General features: G+C 44.3%; 1 protein-coding gene across 4 annotated transcripts in view; it reads left to right on the forward strand.

The window, feature by feature from the left end:
- The window catches only part of naf1 (nuclear assembly factor 1 homolog (S. cerevisiae)), a 245278-nt gene that overhangs the window by 215525 nt on the left and 3880 nt on the right, over positions 1 to 25873 (forward strand). For all 4 annotated transcript variants that reach the window (XM_043698794.2, XM_043698785.2, XM_043698775.2 and 1 more), the window contains exon 8: positions 20740 to 20833. In XM_043698794.2, the coding sequence (XP_043554729.1) occupies positions 20740 to 20833 (94 nt within the window). The remainder of the gene's footprint in view (positions 1 to 20739; positions 20834 to 25873) is intronic.

A 25873-nucleotide genomic window follows, 5' to 3' on the forward strand; every position in this document is an offset into this window, starting at 1 on the left:
AATCAAGGCTGAGTCCCTGGTGCTGTGAGGCAGCAATACTAGCTACCCAGAAGACAAGAATAAATACTGTGCATTTTGTTGCAGCAGTATCAAACAACAGCCATCACTTTTCAAATACAAAATAATTTATTTTGAGATCACCTTGTGATTTCTAGATTAATGGAGACCAGAGCAGAAAAATTATTGTCTCATTAGTCTAATAGCTTTCATTCATAACTTAATCTATATAAAGTCAAACCTCTTGCATGAAAAAAATACTTGCATCAGCTATCATCAAAAGAGGAATACATGGTTGAAAATGAGCAAAATTAAGGAACAGATTCTGTAAGCAAGTTAGAAAGTAAATTTGCTTTATTGTTACATGTACTCAATTTACAAAAGTTCAGCAGTACAGTGAAATGTGTATAGTGTGGCCAACACATGGTGCATATTTAGATATAGATCTTAGGTTCAAAAAATAGAGAAAATGAAAGGTTACACTACATTGCAGGTGTTAATAGTATAAGTTAGGAAAATAAGAACTAAAGCTGAAAAGTTAGACATTACAGTCTTTCTATAAAGGCTTCAATGTTGTTTGACTGGTTCCCAAGCCAGTAGCCATCTTCACTCTGGAAGAAGTTGAGTTTAAAACAGAAATCATTTTACAGATTTTAGGAAAATAACACTCAGGAGAGCAAGTTCTAAGTATGTTATCCAACAAAGATGCTGTCAGCAGCAGAAACAACACTGGAGAACAAGATTATAGATAATTGTGATAATAATAAGGATCTTTTGAACTAATTGAGAATTAGAACTCATGAATGTTTAGGACTGCTGCATGTATCCTAAAACAAATTTGCATTTGATTGCTGTGATGTGACAAATTTTTTAAATATCTACTTTGCATCAAACTTCACTTTATGCTGCTGGGATATCAGTCCCTGTGGAAGGGTGGTGCTTTTGCAGTCTGGCATGCCATTCTCTACAATGCACAGGCTGCGCGCCAGCTCTGAGATACCTCCTCCTAGCTCCCCCTGGGCCAACACCCTACTGCTATATGCCTTTACAAACTTCCTCACTATCCACGACCTCATTAACTTTTGTGTCATCTGCAAACTTACTTATCAAACACTCTGTTTTTATCCACGTCATTTACATATATATTGCAAACAAAGGTGCCAGCACTGATCTCTGTAAAAAAGAAACACCGCTGGTCACAGGCCTCCAGTCAGAAAAATACTCCTTTGTAATTAGCCTCTGTCTTCTACAATGACATTGGTGGTGGGCAAGTTATTGGAGGGAATCCTGAGGGACAGGTTTTACATGTATTTGGAAAGGCAAGGACTGATTAAGGATAAGTAAAAACAATGACTGCAGATGCTGGATACCAGATTCTGGATCAATGGTGCTGGAAGAGCACAGCAGTTCAGGCAGCATCCGAGGAGCTTCAGCAAAATCGACGTTTCGGGCAAAAGCCCTTCATCTGATTAAGGATAGCCAACATGGCTTTATGCATGAGAAATCATGTCTCATGAACTTAATTGAGTTTTTTGAAGAAGTAACCAAGAGGATTTATGGCGGCAGAGCGGTGGCCATCATCTATATGGACTTCAGTATGGCATTCAACAAGGTTCCTCACAGTAGACTAGTTAGCAAAGTTAGATCCCATGGACAAAGTTAAAAATCACATAACACCTGGTTATAGTCCAACAGGTTTATTTGGAAGAACTAGCTCTCCACATCAGATCTCATGGAATATAGGGAGAACGAGCTGGATGTAAGTTTGCTCATTGAGCTGGAAGGTTCATTTTCAGACTTTTCATGATCATACTAGGTCACATCATCAGTGAGCTTCCGGTGAAGCGCTGGTGTTATGTCCCACTTTCTATTTATGTGTTTAGGTTTCCTTGGGTTGGTGATGTAATTTCCTGTGTTGGTGATCTCATTTGGATGAGAATGAGCCATTTGCTTACAGAAGGTAGTAGACAGGGGGTGGTAGGAGGGTTGCTTTTCAGACTGAAGGCCTGTGACCAGTGGTGTTCCACAAGGATTGGTTTTGGGTCCACTGCTTTTTGTCATTTATATAAATGGTATGGATGTGAACATAAGAGGTATAGTTAGTAAGTTTGCAGATGACCCCAAAATTGGAGATGTAGTAGACAGCGAAGAAGGTTACCTCAGAGTACAATGGGGGCTAATAGGTCAAGGAATGGCAGATGGAATTTAGTTCAGATAAATGTGAAGTGCTGCATTTTGGAAAGACAGATCAGGGCAGGACACTTAATGGTAAGGTCCTAGGGAGTGTTGCTGAACAAAGAGACCTTGGAGTGCAGGTTCATAGTTCCTTGGAAGTGTAGTCACAAGTCAGTAGGATAGTGAAGGAGGTGTTTAGTATGTTTTCCTTCAGAGCACTGAATACAGGAGTTGGGAGGTCAGGTTGCAGCTATACAGGACATTGGTTAGGCCACCTTTGGAATATTGTGGCAATTAGATTTTTTAGATTAGATTACATTACAGTGTGGAAACAGGTCCTTGGGCCCAACAAGTCCACACCGACCCTCCGAAGCGCAACCCACCCATACCCCTACATTTACCCCTTACCTAACACTACGGGCAATTTAGCATGGCCAATTCACCTAACCTGCACATCTTTGGACTGTGGGAGGAAACCGGAGCACCTGGAGGAAACCCACGCAGACACGGGGAGAACATGCAAACTCCACACAGTCAGTCGCCTGAGGTGGGAATTGAACCCGGGTCTCTGGCGCTGAGGCAGCAGTGCTAACCACTGTGCCACTGTGCCGCCCAATTCTAGTCTCCCTCCTATAGGGAGGATGTTGTGAAACTTGAAAGAGTTCAGAAAAGATTTACAAGGATGTTATCAAGGTTGAAATATTTGAACAATAGGGAGATGCTGAATAGGATGGGGCTGTTTTCCCTGGAGTGTCCGTGGTTGAGGGGTGATCTTCTTGAGGTTTATAAAATCATGAGGGGCATGGATAAGGTAAATAAGTATGATCTTTTCCCTGAGATAGGAGAGTCCAGAACTAGATGGTATAGGTTTAGGGTGAGAGGAGAAAGATTTGAAAGGGTCCTAAGGGGCAACCTTTTCATGCAGAGGGTAGTGCACGTATGGATTGAGCTGCCAGAGGAAGTGGTGGAGGCTGATACAATCACAACATTTATAAGGCATTTGGATGGGTATATGAATAGGAAGGGTTTAGAGGGATATGGGCCAAGTGCTGACAAATGGGATTAGATTAATTTAGGATATCTGGTCAGCATGGACAAGTTGGACCGAAGGGTCTGTTTCCATGCTGTGCATCTCTATGACTCTAATTGGATAATTGGTATTTGGATAATCGAAGTTCCTCTGTATTAGCTGCTTCATCTAGTATGCTCCAATCACCTCCACCTTCCGGTCGCCATCCATTTCAACTCCCTTGTCAACATGCCGAGGGAGTGGACCACCTCCAAGGCCACGTGCAAACTGGAGGAAGAACACCTCATCGTCCACTTTGGGAGCTTACAGCCATATGGCCTTAACATAGAATTCATCTCCAAATCTCCCTACTCCCACCTCATCCCTGAGCCAGCCGTCCATCTCCTCCCTACTTCCTTAACCTGCCCCTGTCTGTCGTCCTTCCCACCTATCCATTCCACCCATCCCACTGACCAATCACAGCCGCATCCACCTATTTCCATCCCACCCACCTTCCCCCCACTCCCACACACTTCCTCTATTTGTTTCACTGACCCTTTCGCCCCTCCCAGTCCCGATGACGGGTTCCAACCTGGAACGTTGACTCACCTTCTCTGATGTTGCTTGACCTGCTGTGCTTTTTGCAGTACACCAGAACTGCAAAAAGAGGAAGAAGAACACCTATACAATGTATTCGCCAAAAACGGATACCCGCGCAATTTCGTCAACAGATGCCTAAGGGAAAGACAACGGAACGAGGACATGCCGCAAACCAAAGGACTAGCCACACTACCATACATCAAGAGCATTTCCGAACTGATAGCCAGACTACTGCGACCACTAGGACTCATAACAGCACACAAACCAACAGGCACTCTCAGACAACAACTCACCAGAACGAAGGACCCGATACCCAGCATGAGCAAAACCAATGTAGTGTACAAAATCCCATGCAAGGACTGCACAAAACACTACATAGGACAAACAGGAAGACAGCTAACGATCCGCATCCATGAACACCAACTAGCCACGAAACGACACGACCAGCTATCCTTAGTAGCCACACATGCAGATGACAAGCAACATGAATTCGATTGGGACAACACTACTATTATAGGAAAAGCCAAACCGGGAACAGCCAGGGAATTCCTAGGGGCATGGCACTCATCCACAGATTCAATCAATAAGCACATCGACCTGGACCCAATATACTGACCCATGCAACGAACGGCTGGAACTGACAACCGGAAGCGGCAGATTCAAACCACTATAAATGCCGGAGGAAAGATCACAGAAGCGCTTCACAGGAGGCTCCCAAGCACTGAGGATGTCACCTAGACAGGGGACGAAACGTCTGCAACACAAATTCCCAGCTCGGCGAACAGAACCACAACAACAAGCACCTGAGCTACAAATCTTCTCACCAACTTTGATCAACTGCGCACAACTCGTCTGTAAAGGCCTTTAGCTTAAGAAGTACTCTTTTGAATTATACTCACTTGTCCTCATCTTTGTCATTTGTTTCTGTGTTTTCATGAGACGTGAAAACTAATTAAACAGTACTTAACTGTGCATGATGTAAATAATCCAGAAACTGAGGTTTAAGAAAAAAATGATGATTTAAGTATAATGTCATAGAAACAGGCCTGTTGGCCCACCATGTCTGTACTGACCAACAAACACCAAACTATACTAATCCCACTTGCCTGCACTTGGCCTGTGGCATACAATGCCTTGGCATTATTATGTATAGTGAGTGAGCGTATGGTTTTACCCTTGTCTGTCTGGTCATTTTGTTGTATTCTTCAAATTTAGTTTTATGGGATTGTTATATTTAAGATTGTGCTGTTGCCTCAAGATAAAATGAAGGTTGTGATTTGTACTGAGGTCTTCCTGACAGCAAGCCTGACAGTTTGTTGGAGATTAAAGGGGATGCAGATTGTTTTACTGGAATAATGATATAAGGTGTTTACATTTGAAGACATGTTAAAAGTAGATAGCTTAGAGTTTCCAAAGGCCTCAAAGAATATTAAAAATACTGCGTTGAAACTAGTATTCTTTAAACTTTCCATCTAGTCCCAAGATAAATTGAGTTGGATTTTTGAAGATAGTTAATGAGCGTCTCTACCGGATGCATCGAAATGGTTATTGATAGGTGGGATTTATAACACATTCTTCAAAACACCTGGTCAGGAAAGAACATAGTTAGATAGAATGACCATCACTCAGGCAAAGAAAAGGGGACAATCCTCTCAGGAGTGTTTAATGATTCTAGTGGTAGGGATGGGGTGGTGTTACAAATGGTGCTGACAAAATTGGAGACTGAGTAGGGGATAGTGCACAAGCAGAATCCAAATGACTGCCGTTTGAATGAATATTTTGAAGTCTTACCATTGGTGCTGGAAAAGCACAGCAGGTCAGGCAGCATCCGAGGAGCAGGAAAATCGACGTTTCGGGCAAAAGCCCTTCATCAGGCTTTTGCCCGAAATGTTAATTTTCCTGCTCGGATGCTGTCTGACCTGTGCTTTTCCAGCACCACACTCTTGACTCTAACCTCCAGCATCTGCAGTCCTCACTTTTGCTATTATATGGCTAATTGAAAGAGAGCGTGGAGGTATGGAGGAGGGATAGGGACCGTGGACTGAGTATGGATAAGACATTTTAAATAGACTTTTAAAAAGGTTACCACTTCAACACTGGTTCATGCCTCCTCTGAGGGGCTATAAATGCTGAATCCTTGAGCTGTCTGGACTCCACCGAGTTTGGGGGATGGTTATGCAATGCATTTCATAGCAATCAAACTGGTCAGGTTGGGTGGCCAGGGTGTGAATTTGCAACCTTCACCGTTATCCTATGCCAGTGAATATTGACGGTGCTAGGATTGGCTCTGAAAATCCTGGAATCTTGTCCTGCTGCCTTTTTAAATGCTGACTGAGTTTGCCCAATGGTGTGGAAGACTGGGCTGGAAAGTCCATTTGGATATTTTTTTGGGGAGATTATGGCTTTCAGGTGGAAAAAGAAGTTTGAGGGATGCTCATAAATAATGAAATTGTGTACAAAAAAAAATAAATAATGCTGAACACCAATAAAGCTCTAGTTAGGGCCTGATTAAAATTTTGCATGCTGTTCTGGTGTCCACATTTCAGGGAAGATGTAAAGGCCCTTGAAATGGTGCAAAAGCAATTTACCAAGATAGTCCTCAGGACAGGGGGTTTTAGTTAGAATAGTAAATTGGAGAATCTGGCATTGTTCTCCTTGGATGAATGAATGTTGAGGGGAGATGGAGGTTTTTTTAAAATTCTTTCACAGGATCTGGATGTCAGTGGCTAGGCCAGCATTTGTTGCGCATTCCTAAATTGCGATGAACAAGGTGGGAAGCTGCTTTCTTGAACAGCTGTAGTCTCTATCGTGCAGGTACCAGAAGTGGTGTTATGAAGAGTTCTCCAGGATTTTGAACCAGTGAGAAACAGCAATCCAGAATAAAGACAGCGTGTTGTTTGGCTTGGAGGGGAATTTGCAGATGGTGATCTTTTAAATAGACAATAGGTGCAGGAGTAGGTCATTCTGCCCTTCAAGCCTGCACCACCATTCATTATGGTCATGGCTGATCATCCTCAATCAGCATCCTGTTCCTGCCTTATCTCCATAGCCCTTCATTCTGCTATCCTTGAGAGCTCTATCCAACTCTTTAAAGTATCTCTGTCTTTTGAGGTGATAATACTGACAGATTTAGGAAATGCTGTTGAAGAGACCTAATACGTTGTTGCATGGTGTCTTTTACTTGTTAAACGCTGGTGGAGTCATAGGGATGTACAGCATGGAAACAGACCCTTCGTTCCAACCCGTACATGCCGACCATATATCTCAACCCAATCTAGTCCCACCTGCCAGCACTTAACACATATCCCTCCAAACCCTTCCTATTCATTTACCCATCCAAATGCCTCTTAAATGTTGCAATTGTACCAGCCTCTACCACTTCCTCTGGCAGCTCATTCCATACACATAACACCCTCTATGTGCAAAGGTTGCCCCTTAGGTCTCTTTTATATCCTCTCACCCTAAACCTATGCCCTCTAGTCTGGACTCCCCGATCCTGGGAAAAGACTTTGTCTATTTATCCTATCCATGCCCCTCATGATTTTGTAAACCTCTATAAGGTCACCCCTCAGCCTCCAACACTTTTTCAACTTTCACAACATCTTTCCGATAGGAAGGCATGCAATATTCCAACAGTGGCTGAACCAACATCCTGTACAGCCGCAACATGACTTCCCAACTCCTATACTCAATTCTCTGACCAATAAAGGAAAGCATACCAAACGCCTTCTTCACTATCTATCTGTCTGTGGCTCCACTTTCAAGGAGCTATGAACCTGCACTCCAAGGTTTCTTTGTTCAGCAACACTCACTAGGACCTTACCATTAAGTGTATAAGTCCTGCTAAGATTTGCTTTCCCAAAATCCAGCACCTCCCATTTATCTGAATTAAACTCTATCTGCCACTTCTCAGCCCATTGGTCTATCTGGTCAACATCCTGTTGTAAACTGAGGTATCCCTCTTCGCTGTCCACTACACCTCCAATTTTGGTGTCATCTGCAAGCTTACTAACTGTACCTCTTATGCTTGCATCCAAATCATTTATGTAAATGACAAAGTAGAGGACCCAGCACCGATCCCTGTGGCACTCCACTGGTCACAGGGCTCCAGTCTGAAAAACAACCCTCCACCACCACCCTCTGTCTTCTACCTTTGAGCCAGTGATGTATCCAAATAGCTAGTTCTCCCTGTATTCAATGAGATCTAACCTTGCTAATCAGTCTCCCATGGGGAACCTTGTCGAACGCCTTACTGAAGTCCATCTACCACTCTGCCCTCATCAATCCTCTTTGTTACATCTTCAAAAACCTCAATCAATTTTGTGGGACATGATTTCCCACGCACAAAGCCATGTTGACTATCCCTAATCAGTCCTTGACTTTCCAAATACATATACATCCTGTCTCTCAGGATTCCCTTCAACAACTTGCCCACTACCAGGCTCACTGGTCTGTAGTCTATAGCTTGTCCTTACCACCCTTCTTAAACAGTGGCACCACATTAGCTAACTTCCAGTCTTCCGGCACCTTACCTGTGACGATCGATGATACATATATCTTAGCAAGAGGTCTAACAATCACTTCTCTAGCTTCCCACAGAGTTCTAGGGTACACCTGATCAGGTCCTGAAGATATAATTCCTGCTCCAGTTTTCTAACTTTCAGGGCTCAGCTTCTCATCTAAACCTGTCACTATCCTGTATCTATTTAGGAGTGTAATGGAATAATCACTGTTCACCTGGAAGACTGTAGCTCCAACATTCATGAAGCTTGAGACGATTTAATAAAGCAGCTGTTTAGATTGAAACCCCACCCTTAACCTTCAACATTCAAATCTTCCAACATTGTTGGAATCTCTTTTGGGGTAGAAGTGACCTGTGATATCCCAGGGCATGGTTAGGAACATGGGACTGGGATATCATAGCAATTACAGAAACATGGCTCAGGGATGGGCATGACTGGCAGCTCAATGTTCCAGGATACAAATGCTACAGGAAGGATAGAAAGGGAGGTAAGAGAGGAGGGGGAGTGGCGTTCTTGATAAGGGATAGCATTACAGCTGTGCTGAGGGAGGATATTCCCGGAACTACATCCAGGGAAGATATTTGGGTGGAACTGAGAAATAAGAAAGGGATGATCACCTTATTGGGATTGTATTATAGACCCCCTAATAGTCAGAGGAAAATTGAGAAACAAACTTGTCAGGAGTTCTCAGCTATCTGTAAGAATAATAGGGTTTTTATGGTAGGGGATTTTAACTTAATACAATGGCAGACTGGGACTGCCATTGTATTAAGGGTTTAGATGGAGAGGAACTTGTTAAATGTGTACAAGACAATTTTCTGATTCAGTATGTGGATGTACCTACTAGAGAGGGTGCAAAACTTGACCTACTCTTGAGAAATAAGGCAGGGCAGGTGACTGAGGTGTCAGTGGGGGAACACTTTGGGGCCAGTGACCATAATTCTATTAAATTTAAAATAATGATGGAAAAAGATAGACCAGATCTAAAAGTTGAAGGTCTAAATTGGAGAAAGGCCAATTTTGACGGTATTAGGCAAGAACTTTCAAAAGCTGATTGGAGGCAGATGTTCGCAGGTAAAGGAACGGCTGGAAAATGGGAAGCCTTCAGAAATGAGATAACGAGAATCCAGAGAAAGTATATTCCTGTCAGGGTGAAAGGGAAAGCTGGTAACTATAGGAAATGCTGGATGACTAAAGAAATTGAGAGTTTGGTTAAGAAAATGAAGGAAGCATATGTAAGGTATAGACAGGATAGATCAAGTGAATCCTTAGAAGAGTATAAAGGAAGTAGGTGTATATTTAAGAGGGAAATCAGGAGGGCAAAAAGGGAACATGAGATAGCTTTGGAAAATAGAATTTAGGAGAATCCAAAGGGTTTTTACAAATATATTAAGGACAGCAGGGTAACTAGGGAGAGAATAGGGCCCCTCAAAGATCAGCAAGGTGGTCTTTGTGTGGAGCCACAGAAAATGGGGGAGATACTAAATGAGTATTTTGCATCAGTATTTACTGTGGAAAAGGATATGGAAGACATAGACTGTAGGGTAATAGAAGGTGAGATCTTGCAAAATGTCCCTATTACAGAGGAGGAAGTCTTAGAGCGCATAAAGGCCCCCTCCTATCATCCCTTAACACTTTACCCATTAAAATTCACTTTATTTCTTGAATATATTCAGTGACTTGACTTCTAGTTTTCTGTGGTAGAGAATTATGTAGGCTCCCCACCTTCTGTGTGAAGATATTTCTCCTTATCTCATTCTGAAATAGCCTGTGACTATCCTGATGTTTTATTCTGGGCCCTCAACCATGGGAAACATCTTCCCTGCATCCAGTCTCTCCTGTCCTGTCATGCATTTCTGTTTCAATGTAAGCCCCTCTCATTCTAAACTCCAGTAGTAGAGACCCACTAACCCAATCTCTACTCGTACAACAAACCTGCCATCCTAGGAATTAGTCTGGTGAACCTTTGTTGCACTCACTGTATGGCAAGTGTATCTTGTCTTGGGGAAGTGAACAAAATTGAATACAATATAAGGAAATAAAAATACGCACAGGAAAAAAACTGCCCATTAGCTTGTGGTATGAGGAATAGAGGTCACAGATTTAAAGCTTTTGACAACAGATGCAGGGAAATTGAGAGGGTGAACCTTTTTTTTCTGCAAAACTGGTACTAACCTAGAATTCCCTCCCAACAAGGATAGTGGAAGTGAAAACAATGATTAAGAGAAAATTGTATGGTCATCTGAGTGAAATGTGTCTTTGAGGGCTACAGGAATTAAGTAGGGGGGTGCGACTGATTGGATTGCCCTGAGTAAGGGTAGATGGGTCCAATAGCTGCTTTCTATGCCATAGGCTCTGAAGACTTGAATAGATTTATCACCAATTAATATAATGAAAATGCTATGAATTATATCATCTGATTTTTGGTCTCGATTCTTTTTTGGAACTCTTAAAATTTCAATTTCTGACAGGCAAAAAAATGTTTTTTTAAGAAACTAATTTGAGCTATTTATAGCGAAAAGATGCTGTACCACTACATGGTGACATGACTATTTAAGTGGCTGTTCATCATGTCTGGCCTAATACCAAGAGAAGATTTGTTAGAGATATTAAAATAATTTAGTGCTTACATAATGACAGAATAGTTTTTGAGTAGATGGTTTAGATTTCCGGTGACCTCAGAAAAACAAAAGGACCAAAGTGTTCAGAGGGAAAACCTTAAGGAACGAGTACTGTAATTAGAAATTGAAATGCAAATGCCAAGAGGGTATTGGATTTAGATTCAGTAGTAGCTTTCATAATGACGTTAGGCAAAACATTGAATAAAGAAAATAAATACAGAAAATGAGGAAAGTGGAGGATGAAGGCTAAGTTGATTGCTCTGAGAATCAGCACAATTTCAGTGGGCTGGATGACCTTCATTTGTGGTGTACTTTGTTACATTGGTGTAACATGGTTAATTGCAGTATTTCATTTGGGATCAACTAACTTAGCATGGACTAGGAACTGAATCATTTTATCACCTGTGATCTGGTGTTGGTTGTAGCATTACTCATTAGGTCATTAGAGACATTATGAAGTTTTATGGGAGACAGAAAGAACACTTATGCCGGTATAGATCCTACAGTGGTTATATTTGACAAATGGAAGTGGGCATAAACCTTCAAATGCTTAATGCGGCATTGTGTTATAAATGCATTTTTGCTCTTATAAGCTTGTTTAATAATGTTTGGTTTAAAAAATAAAATGCACTTATTGGAAAAATTCTGATTCCTGTTTAAGAGGAATAAATTAGACCTGTATAGTTTCTTATCTCAGCTGCTGCGTAAAGGAGGATTGCTTCGAAATGTATTACCATTTTGTCATTGAATATGTTACCTTTTTGTGCACTTGTGTTCCCCAAGGTTTTCTCTGTTGATTTAAAGGAAAAGTCTGGTCAGGGTAGTGGAAGAACTTTGAAGAATACTGTGAAATTTTTACCAACCATCTGATCTTCGACAGAAGGGTCCTTAGTTTATTCTAGGCAAAAGTGAGGACTGCAAATGCTGGAGATTTGAAAGTATGGTGCTGGAAATGCACAGCAGGTCAGACAGCATCCATGGGGCAGGAGAGTCAATGTTTCAGGCAAAAGCCCTTCATCAGGAAAGGGACTGTGAGCCTTGGTGGGTGGAGAGATAAATGGGAGGGAGTGGGGCTGGAGAGTGGGTTGCTGAGAGTGCAATAGGTGGATGGAGGTGGGGGTAAAGGTGATAGGCCGGAGAGGAGGGTGGAGTGGATAGGTGGGAAGGAAGATGGACAGGTGGGACAGGTCATGAGGACGGTGATGAGCTGGAAGGTTGGAACTGGGTTAAGTCAGGGGAGTGGAAATGAGGAAATTGGCAAAGCCCACATTAATGCCATGAGTTTGGAGGTCCCAAAACAGAAGATAACGTGTTCTTCCTCCAGGCATCGGTCAGTAAGGAAGTGGCGATGGAGGAGGCCCAAGATCTGCATATCCTCGGCGGAGTGGGATGGGGAATTGAAGTATTCAGTCACAGAGAGGTGGGGTTGGTTGGTGCGGGTGTCCCGGAGATGTTCTCTGAAGCACTGAGAGTGGGTGTCCTGTTTTCCCAATGTAGAGGAGACCGCATCGGGAGTAATGGATAGAGTAAATGACGTGTGGAAGTGCAGGTGAAACTTTGATGGATGTGGAAGGCTCCTTTGGGACCTTGGATGGAGTTGAGGGGGGAGGTGTGGGCGCAGGTTTTGCAATTCCTGCGGTGGCAGGGGAAGGTGACAGGGAGGGGAGGGTGAGTTGTTGGGAGTATGGACCTGACTAGGGAGTCGCATAAGGAATGTTCTTTACAGAAAGCGGATAGGGGTGGGGAGGGAAATATATCTCTGCTGGTGGGTTCCGTTAGTAGGTGGCGGAAATAGTGGAGGATGGTGCAAAGTATACGGAGGTTGGTGGGGTGAAAGGTGAGGACCAGGTGGCTTCTGCCCTTGTTGCAGTTGGCAGGGTGGGATTCTAGGGTGGAGGTGCTGGAAGTGGATGAGATGTGCTGGAGAGCATCGTCAGCCACGTGGGAGGGGAAATTGTGGTCTTTAAAGGAGGAGGCCATTTGGTGTGTTCTGTGGTGGAACTGGCCCTCCTGGGAGCAGATGTAGCAGAGGAATTGGGAATAGGGGATAAGAATTTTACAGGAGGCAGGGTGGGAAGAGGTGTAGTCCAGGTTCCCTCTGCAACTCCCTCGTCAGGTCCACGTCCCCCACCAATCACCTCTGTCCAAGGCCCCAAAGGAGCTTTCCACATCGATCAGAGTTTTACCTGCACTTCCACACATGTCATTTACTGTATCCGTCGCTCCTGATGCAGTCTCCTCTACTTTGGGAAGACAGGACACCTATTCTCAGAGTGCTTCAAAGAACATCTCCGGAACATCCGCACCAACCAACCCCACTGCCCTGTGGCTGAACACTTCAACTCCCCCTCCCACTCCACCAAGGACATGCAGGTCCTGGGCCTCCTCCATCACCACTCCCTTAGCACCCGACGCCTAGAGGAAGAACGCCTCAGCTTCCGCCTCGGAACTCTCTAACCCCACAGCATCAATGTGGACTTCACCAGTTTCCTCATTTCCCCTCCCCCAACTTACCCCAGTTCAAACCTTCCAGCTCAGCACTGTCCTCATGATCTGTCCTCCCTGTCCATCTTCCTTCCCATCTATCCAGTCCATCCTCCCCTCTGACCTATCACCTTTACCCCCACCTCCATCCACCTATTGCACTCTCAGCTACCTTACCCCCAGCCGCACCCCCCCTCCCATTTATCTCTCCACCACTGAGGCTCCCAGCCTCATTCCTGATAAAGGGCTTTTGTCCAAAATGGTGATTTTCCTGCTCCTCCGATGCTGCCTGACCTGCTGTGCTTTTCCAGCACCACTTTCCTTAGTTTATTCTGTCATCTGAGGATGACAATGCAGATTTCCCTCTTTGCTGCAGCATAGGAAATAAATGAAACTACGCCTGCAGCCCAGTTGTGCTAGAGGTTTTATACTGTTTCCCTTTATGCATTAGATCGTGGAACAACCAAATCTATATTAGAACAGCAGTTGCAGGGAAATGATTGGTGAAAGTACTTAGCAATTTTGCAAATTGCATTAGTTCTGCATATTCCAGCAACTCTTAACTGTATTTTAAATTTATGCTTGCGTGGGATACTGATTGATGGTGCAATCTGGAAGAAATACTGGATAAATGGAGGACTGAGCTGAAAACTGTGTTGCTGGAAAAGCGCAGCAGGTCAGGCAGCATCAAAGGAGCAGGAGAATCGACGTTTCGGGCATAAGCCCTTCTTCAGGAATGAGGAGGGTGTGCCAAGCAGGCTAAGGTAAAAGGTAGGGAGGAGGGACTTGGGGGAGGGGCGTTGGGAATGCGATAGGTGGAAGGAGATTAAGGTGAGAGTGATAGGCCGAAGAGGGGGTGGGGACGGAGAGGTCAGGAAGAAGATTGCAAGTCAAGAAGGCAGTGCTGAGTCCATAAGACCATAAGATATCGGAGTGGAAGTAAGGCCATTCGGCCCATCAAGTCCACTCCGCCATTCAATCATGGCTGATGGGCATTTCAACTCCATTTACCCGCATTCTCCCCGTAGCCCTTAAATTCTTGATGCCACAAAGGATTATCAATCTCTGCCTTGAAGACATTTAGCGTCCCGGCCTCCACTGCACTCAGCAGCAATGAATTCCACAGGCCCACCACTCTCTGGCTGAAGAAATGTCTCCACATTTCTGTTCTGAATTTACCCCCTCTAATTCTAAGGCTGTGTCCACGGGTCTTAGTCTCCTCGCCTAACAGAAACAATTTCCTAGCGTCCACCCTTTCCAAGCCATGTGTTATCTTGTAAGTTTCTATTAGATCTCCCCTTAATCTTCTAAACTCCAATGAATACAATCCCAGGATCCTCAGCCGTTCCTTGTATGTTAGACCTACCATTCCAGGGATCATCCATGTGAATCTCCTCTGGACACGCTTCAGTGCTAGTATGTCCTTCCTGAGGTGTGGGGACCAAAACTGGACACAGTACTCCAAATGGGGCCTAACCAGAGCTTTATAAAGTCTCAGTAGCACAACGGTGCTTTTATATTCCAACCCTTTTGAGATAAATGACAACATTGCATTCGCTTTCTTAATCATAGACTCAACCTGCATGTTTACCTTTAGAGAATCCTCGACTAGCGCTCCCAGATCCCTTTGTACTTTGGCTTTATGAATTTTCTCACCATTTAGAAAGTAGTCCATGCTTGTATTCTTTTTTCCAAAGTGCAAGACCTCGCATTTGCTCACCTTGAATTCCATCAGCCATTTCCTGGACAACTCTTCCAAACTGTCCAGATCCTTCTGCAGCCTCCCCACTTCCTCAGTACTATCTGCCTGTCCACCTAACTTCGTATCATCAGCAAACTTCGCTAGAATGCCCCCAGTCCCTTCATCCAGATCATTAATATATAACGTGAACAGCTGCGGCCCCAACACTGAACCCTGCGGGACACCGCTTGTCACCGGATGCCATTCCGAAAAAGAACCTTTTATCCCAACTCTCTGCCTTCTGTCAGACAGCCAATCCTCAATCCATACCAGTAGCTCACCTCAAACACCATGGGCCCTCACCTTGCTCGGCAGTCTCCCGTGTGGCACCTTATCAAAGGCCTTTTGGAAGTCTAGATAGACCACATCCACTGGGTTTCTCTGGTCTAACCTACTTGTCACCTCTTCAAAGAATTCCAACAGGTTTGTCAGGCACGACCTCCCCTTACTAAATTCATGTTGACTTGTTCTAATCCAACCTGCTCTACCAAGAATTTAGAAACCTCCTCCTTAATGATGAATTCTAGAATTTTATCAACAGCCGAGGTTAGGCTAATTGGTCTATAATTTTCCATCTTTTGTCTTGATCCTTTCTTGAACAAGGGCGTTACAACAGCGATCTTCCAATCATCAGGGACTTTTGAAAGATCTCAACCAATGCCTCCACTATTTCCTCAGCCACCTCCCTCAGAACTCTAGGATGTAGCCCATCGGTGCCAGGAGATTTATCAATTTTAAGACTTTTTAGCTTTTCTAGCACTTTCTCTTTTGTAATGGCAACCATACTCAACTCAGCCCCCTGACTCCCTTTAATTGTTGGGATATTACTCATGTCTTCCACTGTGAAGACTGACGCAAAGTACTTATTAAGTTCTCCTGCTATTTCCTTATCTCCCATCACAAGGCTTCCAGCATCAGTTTGAAGTGGCCCAGTGTCTACTTTTGCCTATCGTTTGTTTCTTATGTATTGAAAGAAACTTTTACTATCATTTCTAATATTACTGGCGAGCCTACCTTCATATTTGATCCTCTCCTTCCTTATTTCTCTCTTTGTTATCCTCTGTTTGTTTTTGTAGCCTTCCCAATCTTCTGATTTCCCAGTGCTCTTGGCCACTTTGTAGGATCTCTCTTTCTCTTCAATAAATTTCCTGACTTCCTTTGTCAGCCATGGCTGTCTAATCCCTCCACAGATAATCTATCTTTTCTTGGGGATGAACCTCTGTACATTGTCCTCAATTATACCCACAAACCCCTGCCATTTTTGCTCTACTGTCTTCCCCGCTAGACTCTGCTTCCAGTCTATTTTCGTCAGTTCCTCTCTCATGCCCTCATAATTACCTTTATTTTACTGTAACACCATTACATCCGATTTTGCCTTCTCTCTTTCAAACTGCAGACTGAACTCTACCATATTATGATTGCTGCTTCCTAAGTGTTCCCTTACTTTAAGATTTTTTTATAAAGTCTGGTTCATTGCATAGCCTGCTCACTTGTGGGCTCCATGACAAGCTGTTCCAAAAAGCCATCCTGTAAGCATTCCAAGAATTCCTTTTCTTTGGATCCACTGGCAACATTATTTACCCAGTCCACCTGCATATTGAAGTCTCCCATGATCACCGTGACCTTGCCTTTCTGACATACCTTCTCTTTTTCCCGGTACATGTTGGGCCCCTGGTCCTGACCACTGTTAGGAGGTCTGTACATAACTCCCATTATGTTTTTTTTGCCTTTGAGGTTCCTCAATTCCACCCACACAGACTCCACATCATCCGAAACTATGTCATTCAGTGCCATAGATTTAATTTTGTTCTTAACTAATAAGGCAACCCCGCCCCCTCTGCCCACCTCCCTGTTTTTTGGTTAGTTGAAAACTCTTGGATGTTTAACTGCCAGTCCTGACGCCCCTGTAACCATGTCTCTGTGATGCCTACCACATCATCATTCACGATGATCTGTGCCATTAGTTCATCTGCTTTGTTACGAATGCTACGAGCATTCAGGTAAAGTGCCTTAATGCTAACTTTCTTATCATTAGAGATATTGGAAGTCATAAGATGTCCTAAGTTATCCTTTCTTTTTGCTGCATTCCCAGTCTGCCTCAAGTTTAAATCTGCCTACACACATGCTATCCTGCTGCTTATCTTTCCATTTAACTCCATACTCCCTGTCGCTTTCACTTTCCCTTCCCCCCCCCCCCCAACTCAGAAGTTTAAAGTCCTACTGACCACCCTATTTATCCTCTTCACTAGAACATTGGTACCTGATCGGTTCAGGTGGAGACCGTCCCAACGGTACAGATCCCCCCGGTTCCAAAACTGATGCCAATGCCCCATGAAGTGGAATCCCTCTTTCCCACACCAATCCCTTAGACATGTGTTTACTTCCCTAATTTTCTTATCCCTATGCCAATTGGCATGTGGCTCAGGCAGTAATCCGGAGATTATGACCCTTGAGGACCTGTACTTCAATTTCCTTCCTAGTGCTTGATAATCCCCAAACAGGTCCTCCACCCTGGCTTTGCATATGTTGTTAGTCCCAACGTGGACCACAACAACTGGATCCTCCCCCTCCCGCTCCAATATCCTTTCAAGCCGGTCAGAGATGTCCCGCACCCTGGCACCCTGGTTGGTGCGGGTGTCCCAGAGGTGTTCTCTGAAACATTCCGCAAATAGGCGGCCTGTCTCCCCAATGCAGAGGAGGCCACATCAGGTGCAGCGGATGCAGTAAATAATGTGTGTGGAGGTGCGGGTGAATTTGTGGCGGATATGGAAGGATCCCTTGGGGCCTTGGAGGGAAGTGAGGGGAGGAGGTTTGGGCGCAAGTTTTGTATTTCTTGCAGTTGCAGGGGAAGGTGCCGGGAGTGGAGGTTGGGTTGGTAGGGGTGTGAACCTGACAAGGGAGTCACGGAGGGAGTGGTCTTTCCGGAACGCTGATAGGGGAGTGGAGGGAAATATATCCTTGGTGGTGGGGGTCTGTTTGGAGGTGGCGGAAATGACGAAAGATGATACGATGTATCTGGAGGTTGATGGGGTGGTAGGTGAGGACCAGTGGGGTTCTGTCCTGGTGGCGATTGGAGGGGCGGGGTTCAAGGGCGGAGGAGCGGGAAGTGGAGATGATGAGGTGGTGAGCATCGTCAACCACGTCTGAGGGGAAGGAATTGGGAACATGGGATGGCGTTTTTACAGGGGCAGGGTGGGAGGAGGTGTAATCTAGGTATATTCCCAATTCCTTCGCCTCCGCCACATCTGCTCCCAGGAGGACCAATTCCAGTACCTACAAACCAGATGGCCTCCTTCTTCAAAGACTGCAATTTCAGGTCCGCAACCCCCACTCCCGGCACCTTCCCCTGCAACCGCAAGAAATGCAAAACTTGCGCCCACACCTCCCCCTTCACTTCCCTTCAAGGCCCCAAGGGATCCTTCCATATCCGTCACAAATTCACCTGCACCTCCACACACCATTTACTGCATCTGCTGCACCCGATGTGGCCTCCTATACATTGGGGAGACAGGCCACCTACTTGCGGAACGTTTCAGAGAACACCTCTGGGACACCCGGACCAACCAACCCAACCGCCCCGTGGCTGAACACTTTATCTCCCCCTCCCACTCCGCCAAGGAGATGCAGGTCCTTGGCCTCCTCCATCGCCAGACCATGGCAAGATGACGCCTGGAGGAAGTGCGCCTCATCTTCCACCTAGGAACCCTCCAACCACAAGGGATGAATGCAGATTTCTCCAGCTTCCTCATTTCCCCTCCCCCCACCTTTTCTCAGTCCCGGCCCCAGACTCAGCACCGCCTTCTTGACCTGCAATCTTCTTTCCGACCTCTCTGCACCCACCCTCTCCCCGGCATATCACCCTCACCTTAACCTCCTTCCACCTATCGCATTCCCAATGCCCCTCCCCCAAGTCCCTCCTCCCTACCTTTTATCTTAGCCTGCTTGGCACACCCTCCTCATTCCTGAAGAAGGGCTTATGCCCGAAACGTTAATTCTCCTGCTCCTTGGATGCTGCCTGACCTGCTGCCCTTTTCTAGCAACACATTTTTCAGCTCTGATCCCCAGCATCTACAGTCCTCACTTTCTCCTAAATAGAGAACTGGAGTAGCTAATTGAGTTCAAAAGAAATGGAGGATGACTTTCTGCCCAAAGTACTCTTGGTGTATTTGATTAAAAGCCAAATGCTGGTTAAAATATCTGAGCATCCAATATCTCTTCATTAAAAACTCCTACCTACTTGGTATTCACTTGAATAATATTTTGAACTCTGATAGTAATAGAGTCGATAGTTATGAAAGATAATTGTTGACCTTTCCTCAATCCTATCTTTGCTGGAGAGTGGCTGCTGGAGTCCTCTAGCTTACATTGTGGCCATTACTGAATTAATCTTGGTCGTGACTGTCTACAGATATTTCAGTCTTGGGGAACATAAGAATCAAGACTGCTGTGAACCTTGATCAGATATTTTTTGTGTATTTTAGGATGTTGGAGTCACAATAGTAGCACCCTTACTGGTGACTGCACTGAAAAACAATTAACTTAGCACAGACTGTAGATCAAACCTGATACCTTACTGCTTAACTTTGGTAGGCTACTTACTGAATAACTGCAATAAATTAGTGGGAAATGGAGAATGGTGGCACAGTAGCTGGCACTGTTGCCTCACAGTGCCGGGGAGCTGGGTTCAGTTCCAGCCTGGGGTGACTGTTTGTGTGGAGTTTGCACCTTCTCCCTGTGTTGGTGTGGCCTTCCTCCAGGTACTCCAGTTTCCTCCCACAGTCCAAAGATGTAGAGTTTTGCTGGATTGGCCTTGCTAAATTGCCGTTCGTGCTCTGAAATTGTATAAGCTAGATGGGGTAGCCATGGTAAAAATTGGGTTTGGGTAGGATGGTGTTCAGAGTGTTGGTGCAGACTGATAGGCCGAATGGCCTCTTTCCACACTTTAGAGGTTCTATGATTCTGTGAACTTATGCACGTGAACGCCATGTGCAGATAGTATGAATAGAGTCCAATGTGCAGATGTTCTGTGTAAACTGTAACTTTGCTGATATGCTAAAGGCTAGTTGAGGTTGGGTGGAATTAAATGGGTTTTATTTCATATAACATTACACGCAGACTTATTGGAGTCTGACTGTCCAACTACTTGGATTTTATGTAAAATAAATTGCCCTGACACATTTCACTGTAAAATTTAATTTCTCATTCAACTTGTACTCCTCCATAGGTTAATTCTTTTTGCTGTTGAGGCCAATGAATTTGTTTTTCAGATGTATATGTTAATAGAGTCTAAATTAATTTCCACTTGGGACAGTGCTGCAACAGATTTAAGCTTCAAATAAGGAACATAATACAAGTACACATCGTTTAAGGATTTTGTCTGTGTAACTGATCCTCCATATGCCTTAATGTTCTTAAACTTAGTGTTCAAGTGCGGTAATAATGTCATTAAAATGAGATTAAGGGGTTTTTAGACAGCGCAGATGTCTCATTTAGAAGCCATGTGTGGTTGATTACTGCATTTCCAAGTGTGACAGGAAACCATGAAATGTAAAAATTAATCATAAACCAAATGATTATTGTCTTTAATAGGCTCTGGATTTCAGTGACGATGAAAAAGAAAGGGAAGCAAAACAAAAGAAGAAAAAGAAGCAACAAAATCATGGAGATAAAAATACTCGATCTGGTGAGTCATTTTAGATAGTCTTACTGGTAGATTACAGCCAAAAAATTTAACATTGGTCCCTTGCGATTCATTGGTCGCGTTATAAATATGTATACGCAATAAACACACTTTTTCAAGAGTTATGTTGTTTACAGCTGTTTTGTTCTTTGTGCGGAAACTGGATATTGTCCTACTGCAACGCAATCTGTGTCATCGCAGTAATAAAACCATTCTATCTTGCAGCTAAGCAATTTCTAAGAGCATTTTGTGGCTAGTAAGAAATATCAGCATTTGGGTTTTCATCCTTTCCCAAATGAGGCCTTAAAAATTTGCCCTCAGTTTGAAACCTTTCAAGCAGGAAAGGGAGAGCAAAGAAGAATAATTTATTTTCAATGCAAGATGTATTCCTCCAGAAGTGTTACCTTAATTTTAGCATTGGGTCGACAGAGGAAAAAACAATTTTCAACTGCACAGTGTCCAGTTATATTAGTTACAATTTTAATAGAATTATACAGTCCTTGTAGTGCGGAAAGAGGCAATTTGGCCCATCAAGTGTGCACCAAACTTCTAAAAACATCCCACCCAGTCGCAGGTACCCATCCAGTCCCTGTAACCCCGCATTTAACATGGTTAATCCACCTAACCTGCTCATCTTTGGACTTTGGGAGGAAACAGGAGCACCCTGGTAGAAACCCACGCAGACATGGGGAGAACGTACAAACTCCACACACAGTCACCCAAGCTTGCAATCAAACTCAAACCCAAGCAGTGCTTACTGTGCCAATTTTGTTGAGATCATTTGCAGTGTAATCTTGAGACCATGGGAGTGAGTCTATTCATGTTATTTATGGATGACACCAAATTTGGTGGTACAGCGAACAGTGAAGAAGGTTTCCCACGAGTGCAAAGAGATCTTGATCAAATGGGAAGATAAGTGATATATGGAATATAATTTAAATAATTGCAAGCTGTTGCATTTTGGTAAGATAAACCAGGGCAGGGCTTACACAGTTAATAGTAGGGTCCTGCGGAGTGTTGTTTAAAAGAGGGATGAGAGTTTTAAATTCAAGATGTTGACAGTGAGCCACTGTAGGTCTACAAGCACAGGAGACAGGCCAAAGTGAGAATTGAGACACCCTAATAGCAGTTTTGATTACCTTTGCATTTATAGAGTCATAGAGATGTACGGCACGGAAACAGACCGTTCGGTCCAACCCGTCAATGCCGACCAGATATCCCAATCCAATCTAGCCCCACTTGCCAGCACCCGGCTCATATCTCTCCAAACCCTTCCTTTTCATATACCCATCCAAATGCTTCTTAAATGTTGCAATTGTACCAGCCTCCACCACATCCTCTGGCAGCTCATTCCATACACGTACCACCCTCTGCGTGAAAAAGTTGCCCCTTAGGTCACTTTTATATCTTTCCCCCCTCAACCTAAACCTATGTCCTCTAGTTCCTATGCCCTATGCCCTCTTCTTCACCCAGAGAGTGGTGGCTGTGTGGAATGCTCTGCCCCAGAGGGCAGTGGAGGCCCAGTCTCTGGATTCATTTAAGAAAGAGTTGGATAGAGCTCTCAAAGATAGTGGAATCAAGGGTTATGGAGATAAGGCAGGAACAGGCTACTGAAGAGGAATGATCAGCCATGATCATATTGAATGGCGGTGCAGGCTCAAAGGGCTGAATGGCCTACTCCTGCACCTATTGTCTATTGTCTAGTTCTGGATTCCCCGACCACAGGGAAAAGACTTTGTCTATTTATCCTGTCCATGCCCCTCATAATTTTGTAGACCTTTATAAGGTCACCGCTCAGCCTCTGAAGCTCCAGGGAAAACAGTCCCAGCTGTTCAGCCTCTCCCTGTAGCTCAGATCCTCCAACCCTGGTATCATCCTTGTAAATCTTTTCTGAACTCTTTCAAGTTTCACAACATCTTTCCGGTAGGAAGGAGACCAGAATTGCACGCAATATTCCAACAGTGGCCTAACCAATGTCCTGTACAGCCGCAACATGACCTCCCAACTCCTGAACTCAATACTTTTACCAATAAAGGAAAGCATACCAAACACCACCTTCACTATCCTATCTACCTGCGACTCCACTTTCAAGAAGCTATGAACCGCACTCCAAGGTCTCTTTGTTCAGCAACACTCCCTAGGACCTTGCCATTAAGTGTATAAGTCCTGCTAAGATTTGCTTTCCCAAAACACAGCACCTCACATTTATCTGAAATAAACTGCATCTGCCACTTCTCAGCCCATTGGCCCATCTGGTCCAGATCCTGTTTAAATTCGAGGTAACCCTCTTCACTGTCCACTACACCACCAATTTTGGTGTCATCTGCAAACTTCCTAACTGTACCTTTTATGCTTGCATCCAAATTATTTATGTAAATGACAAAAAGTAGATGGCCCAGCACCGATCCTTGTGGCACTCCATTGGTCACAGGCCTCCAGTCTGAAAAACAACCTTCCACCACTACCCTCTGTCTTCTACCTTTGAGCCAGTTCTGTATCCAAATGGCTAGTTCTCCCTGTATTCCATGAGATCTAACCTTGCTAATCAGTCTCCCATGGGGAATCTTGTTGAATGCTTTACTGAAGTCCATATAGATCACATCTTCTGCTCTGCTCTCATCAATCTTCTTTGTTACTTCTTCAAAACACTCAATCAAGTTTGTGAGACATGATTTCCCACGCACAAAGCCATGTTGACTATCCCGAATCAGTCCTTGCCTTTCCAAATACATGTACACCCTGTCCCTCAGGATTCCCTCCAACAACTTGCCCACCACCGAGGTCAGGCTCACCGGTCTATAGTTCCCTGGCTTGTCTTTACCGCCCTCCTTAAACAGTGGCACCACGTTTGCCAACCTCCAGTCTTCCGACACCTCACCTTTGATTATCGATGATACGAATATCTCAGCAAGAGGCCCAGCAATCCCTTCTCTAGTTTCCTACAGAGTTCTCAGGTACATCTGATCAGGTCCTGGGGATTTATCCACTTTTAACCGTTTCAAGACATCCAGCACTACCTCCTCTGTAATCTGGACATTTTGTCACCTTCTATTACCCTACAGTCTATATCTTCCATATCCTTTTCCACAGTAAATACTGATGCAAAATATTCATTTAGTATCTCCCCCATTTTCTGTGGCTCCACACAAAGGCCGCCTTGCTGATCTTTGAGGGGCCCTATTCTCTCCCTGGTTACCCTTTTGTCCTTAATATATTTGTAAAGACCCTTTGGATTCTCCTTAATTCTGTTTTCCAAAGCTATCTCATGTCCCCTTTTTGCCCTCCTGATTTCCCTCTTAAGTATACGCCTACTTCCTTTATACTCTTCTAAAGATTCACTCGATCTATCCTGTCTATACCTTACATATGCTTCCTTCTTTTTCTTAACCAAACCCTCAATTTCTTTAGTCATCCAGCATTTGTGGGCAGCACGGTAGCACAGTGGTTAGCACTGCTGCTTCACAGCGCCAGAGACCCGGGTTCAATTCCCGCCTCAGGCGACTCTCTGTGTGGAGTTTGCACATTCTCCCCGTGTCTGCGTGGGTTTCCTCCGGGTGGTCCGGTTTCCTCCCACAATCCAAAAATGTGCAGGTTAGGTGAATTGGCCACGCTAAATTGCCCGTAGTGTTAGGTGAAGGGATAAATGTAGGAGAATGGGTCTGGGTTGGTTACGCTTCGGCGGGTCGGTGTGGACTTGTTGGGCCGAAAGGGCCTGTTTCCACACTGTAAGTAATCTAATTCCCTATACCTACCAGCCTTCCCTTTGTTATCTCATGAAGGCTTCCCATTTTTCAGCTGCCCCTTTATCTGCGACATCTACCTCCAATCAGCTTTCGCAAGTTCTTGCCTAATACCGTCAAAATTGGCCTTTCTCCAATTTAGAACTTCAACTTTTAGATCTGGTCTATCCTTTTCCATCACTATTTTAAAACGAATAGAATTATGGTCGCTGGCCCCAAAGTGCTCCCCCAGTGACACCTCAGTCACCTGCCCTGCCTTATTTTCCAAGAGTAGGTCAAGTTTTGCACCTTCTCTAGTAAGTACATTCACATACTGAATCAGGAAATTGTCTTGTACACACTTAAGAAATTCCTTTCCATCTTAACCTTTAACACTATGGCAGTCCCTGTCGATGTTTGGAAAGTTAAAATCCCTTACCATAACTACCCTATTATTCTTACAGATAACTGAGATCTCCTGACAAGTTTGTTTCTCAATTTCCCTCTGACTGTTGGGGGGGGGGGGGTCTATAATACAATCCCAATAAGGTGATCATCCCTTTCTTATTTCTCAGTTCCACCCAAATAACATCCCTGGATGTATTTCCGGGAATATCCTCCCTCAGCACAGCTGTTATGCCACTTCCCCTCCTCTCTTGCCTCCCTTTCCATGACTACAGAATCCCCTAACACAATTGATCTCTTGGAAGCCGACGTACACCTCGTTGCATTAGAGCCAGTCTCAAAGCCAGTCACGAAACTTGGCTGTTCGTGCTACGTTCCCCTGAGAATCCATCACCCCCTACATTTTCCAAAACAGCGTACCTGTTTGAAGTGGGTATATCCACAAAAGACTCCTGCCCTGGGTGCCGACCTCTCTTCCCCCTTCCTGGAGTTAAACCATATATGTGACTGTATCTGAGACTTTTATGAGAAATTATGGAGGGAAGAGGGTGATAATGTGCATTTGAATCTACAAGTACGTTTTAGTCCCCCTATGAAAGAACTTTGTTCGCCCCCAGGTCAACATGCTACCATGCTTTCACCGTGCAAGGTTGGCCCGCTAAATTGGGCCTTCTCCTATTCCTCAAATGGGGACAGCAATTTCCAAATCTCACCCCAAATAATTGTAATCCTACCAACATTTAAATAAAAAGATGCTGAATCTAAGTGACTGTCATTTAACACTCTGATAGTTCATGATGCCAGTGTCTGATGCTTGAATCTTAACCTTAATTTAACGTATTAACAGGTGTTAACTGAATACCTGTCTGGCAGTCCATATCCTTTCCATCATAAAGTTGACCAACTTCCATCTCTGAAT

Source organism: Chiloscyllium plagiosum, unplaced genomic scaffold, assembly GCF_037043375.1.
Source record: "Chiloscyllium plagiosum isolate Xiang-an unplaced genomic scaffold, Cpla_swu_hap1 HiC_scaffold_1, whole genome shotgun sequence".
In the NCBI taxonomy this organism is placed as follows: domain Eukaryota; kingdom Metazoa; phylum Chordata; class Chondrichthyes; order Orectolobiformes; family Hemiscylliidae; genus Chiloscyllium; species Chiloscyllium plagiosum.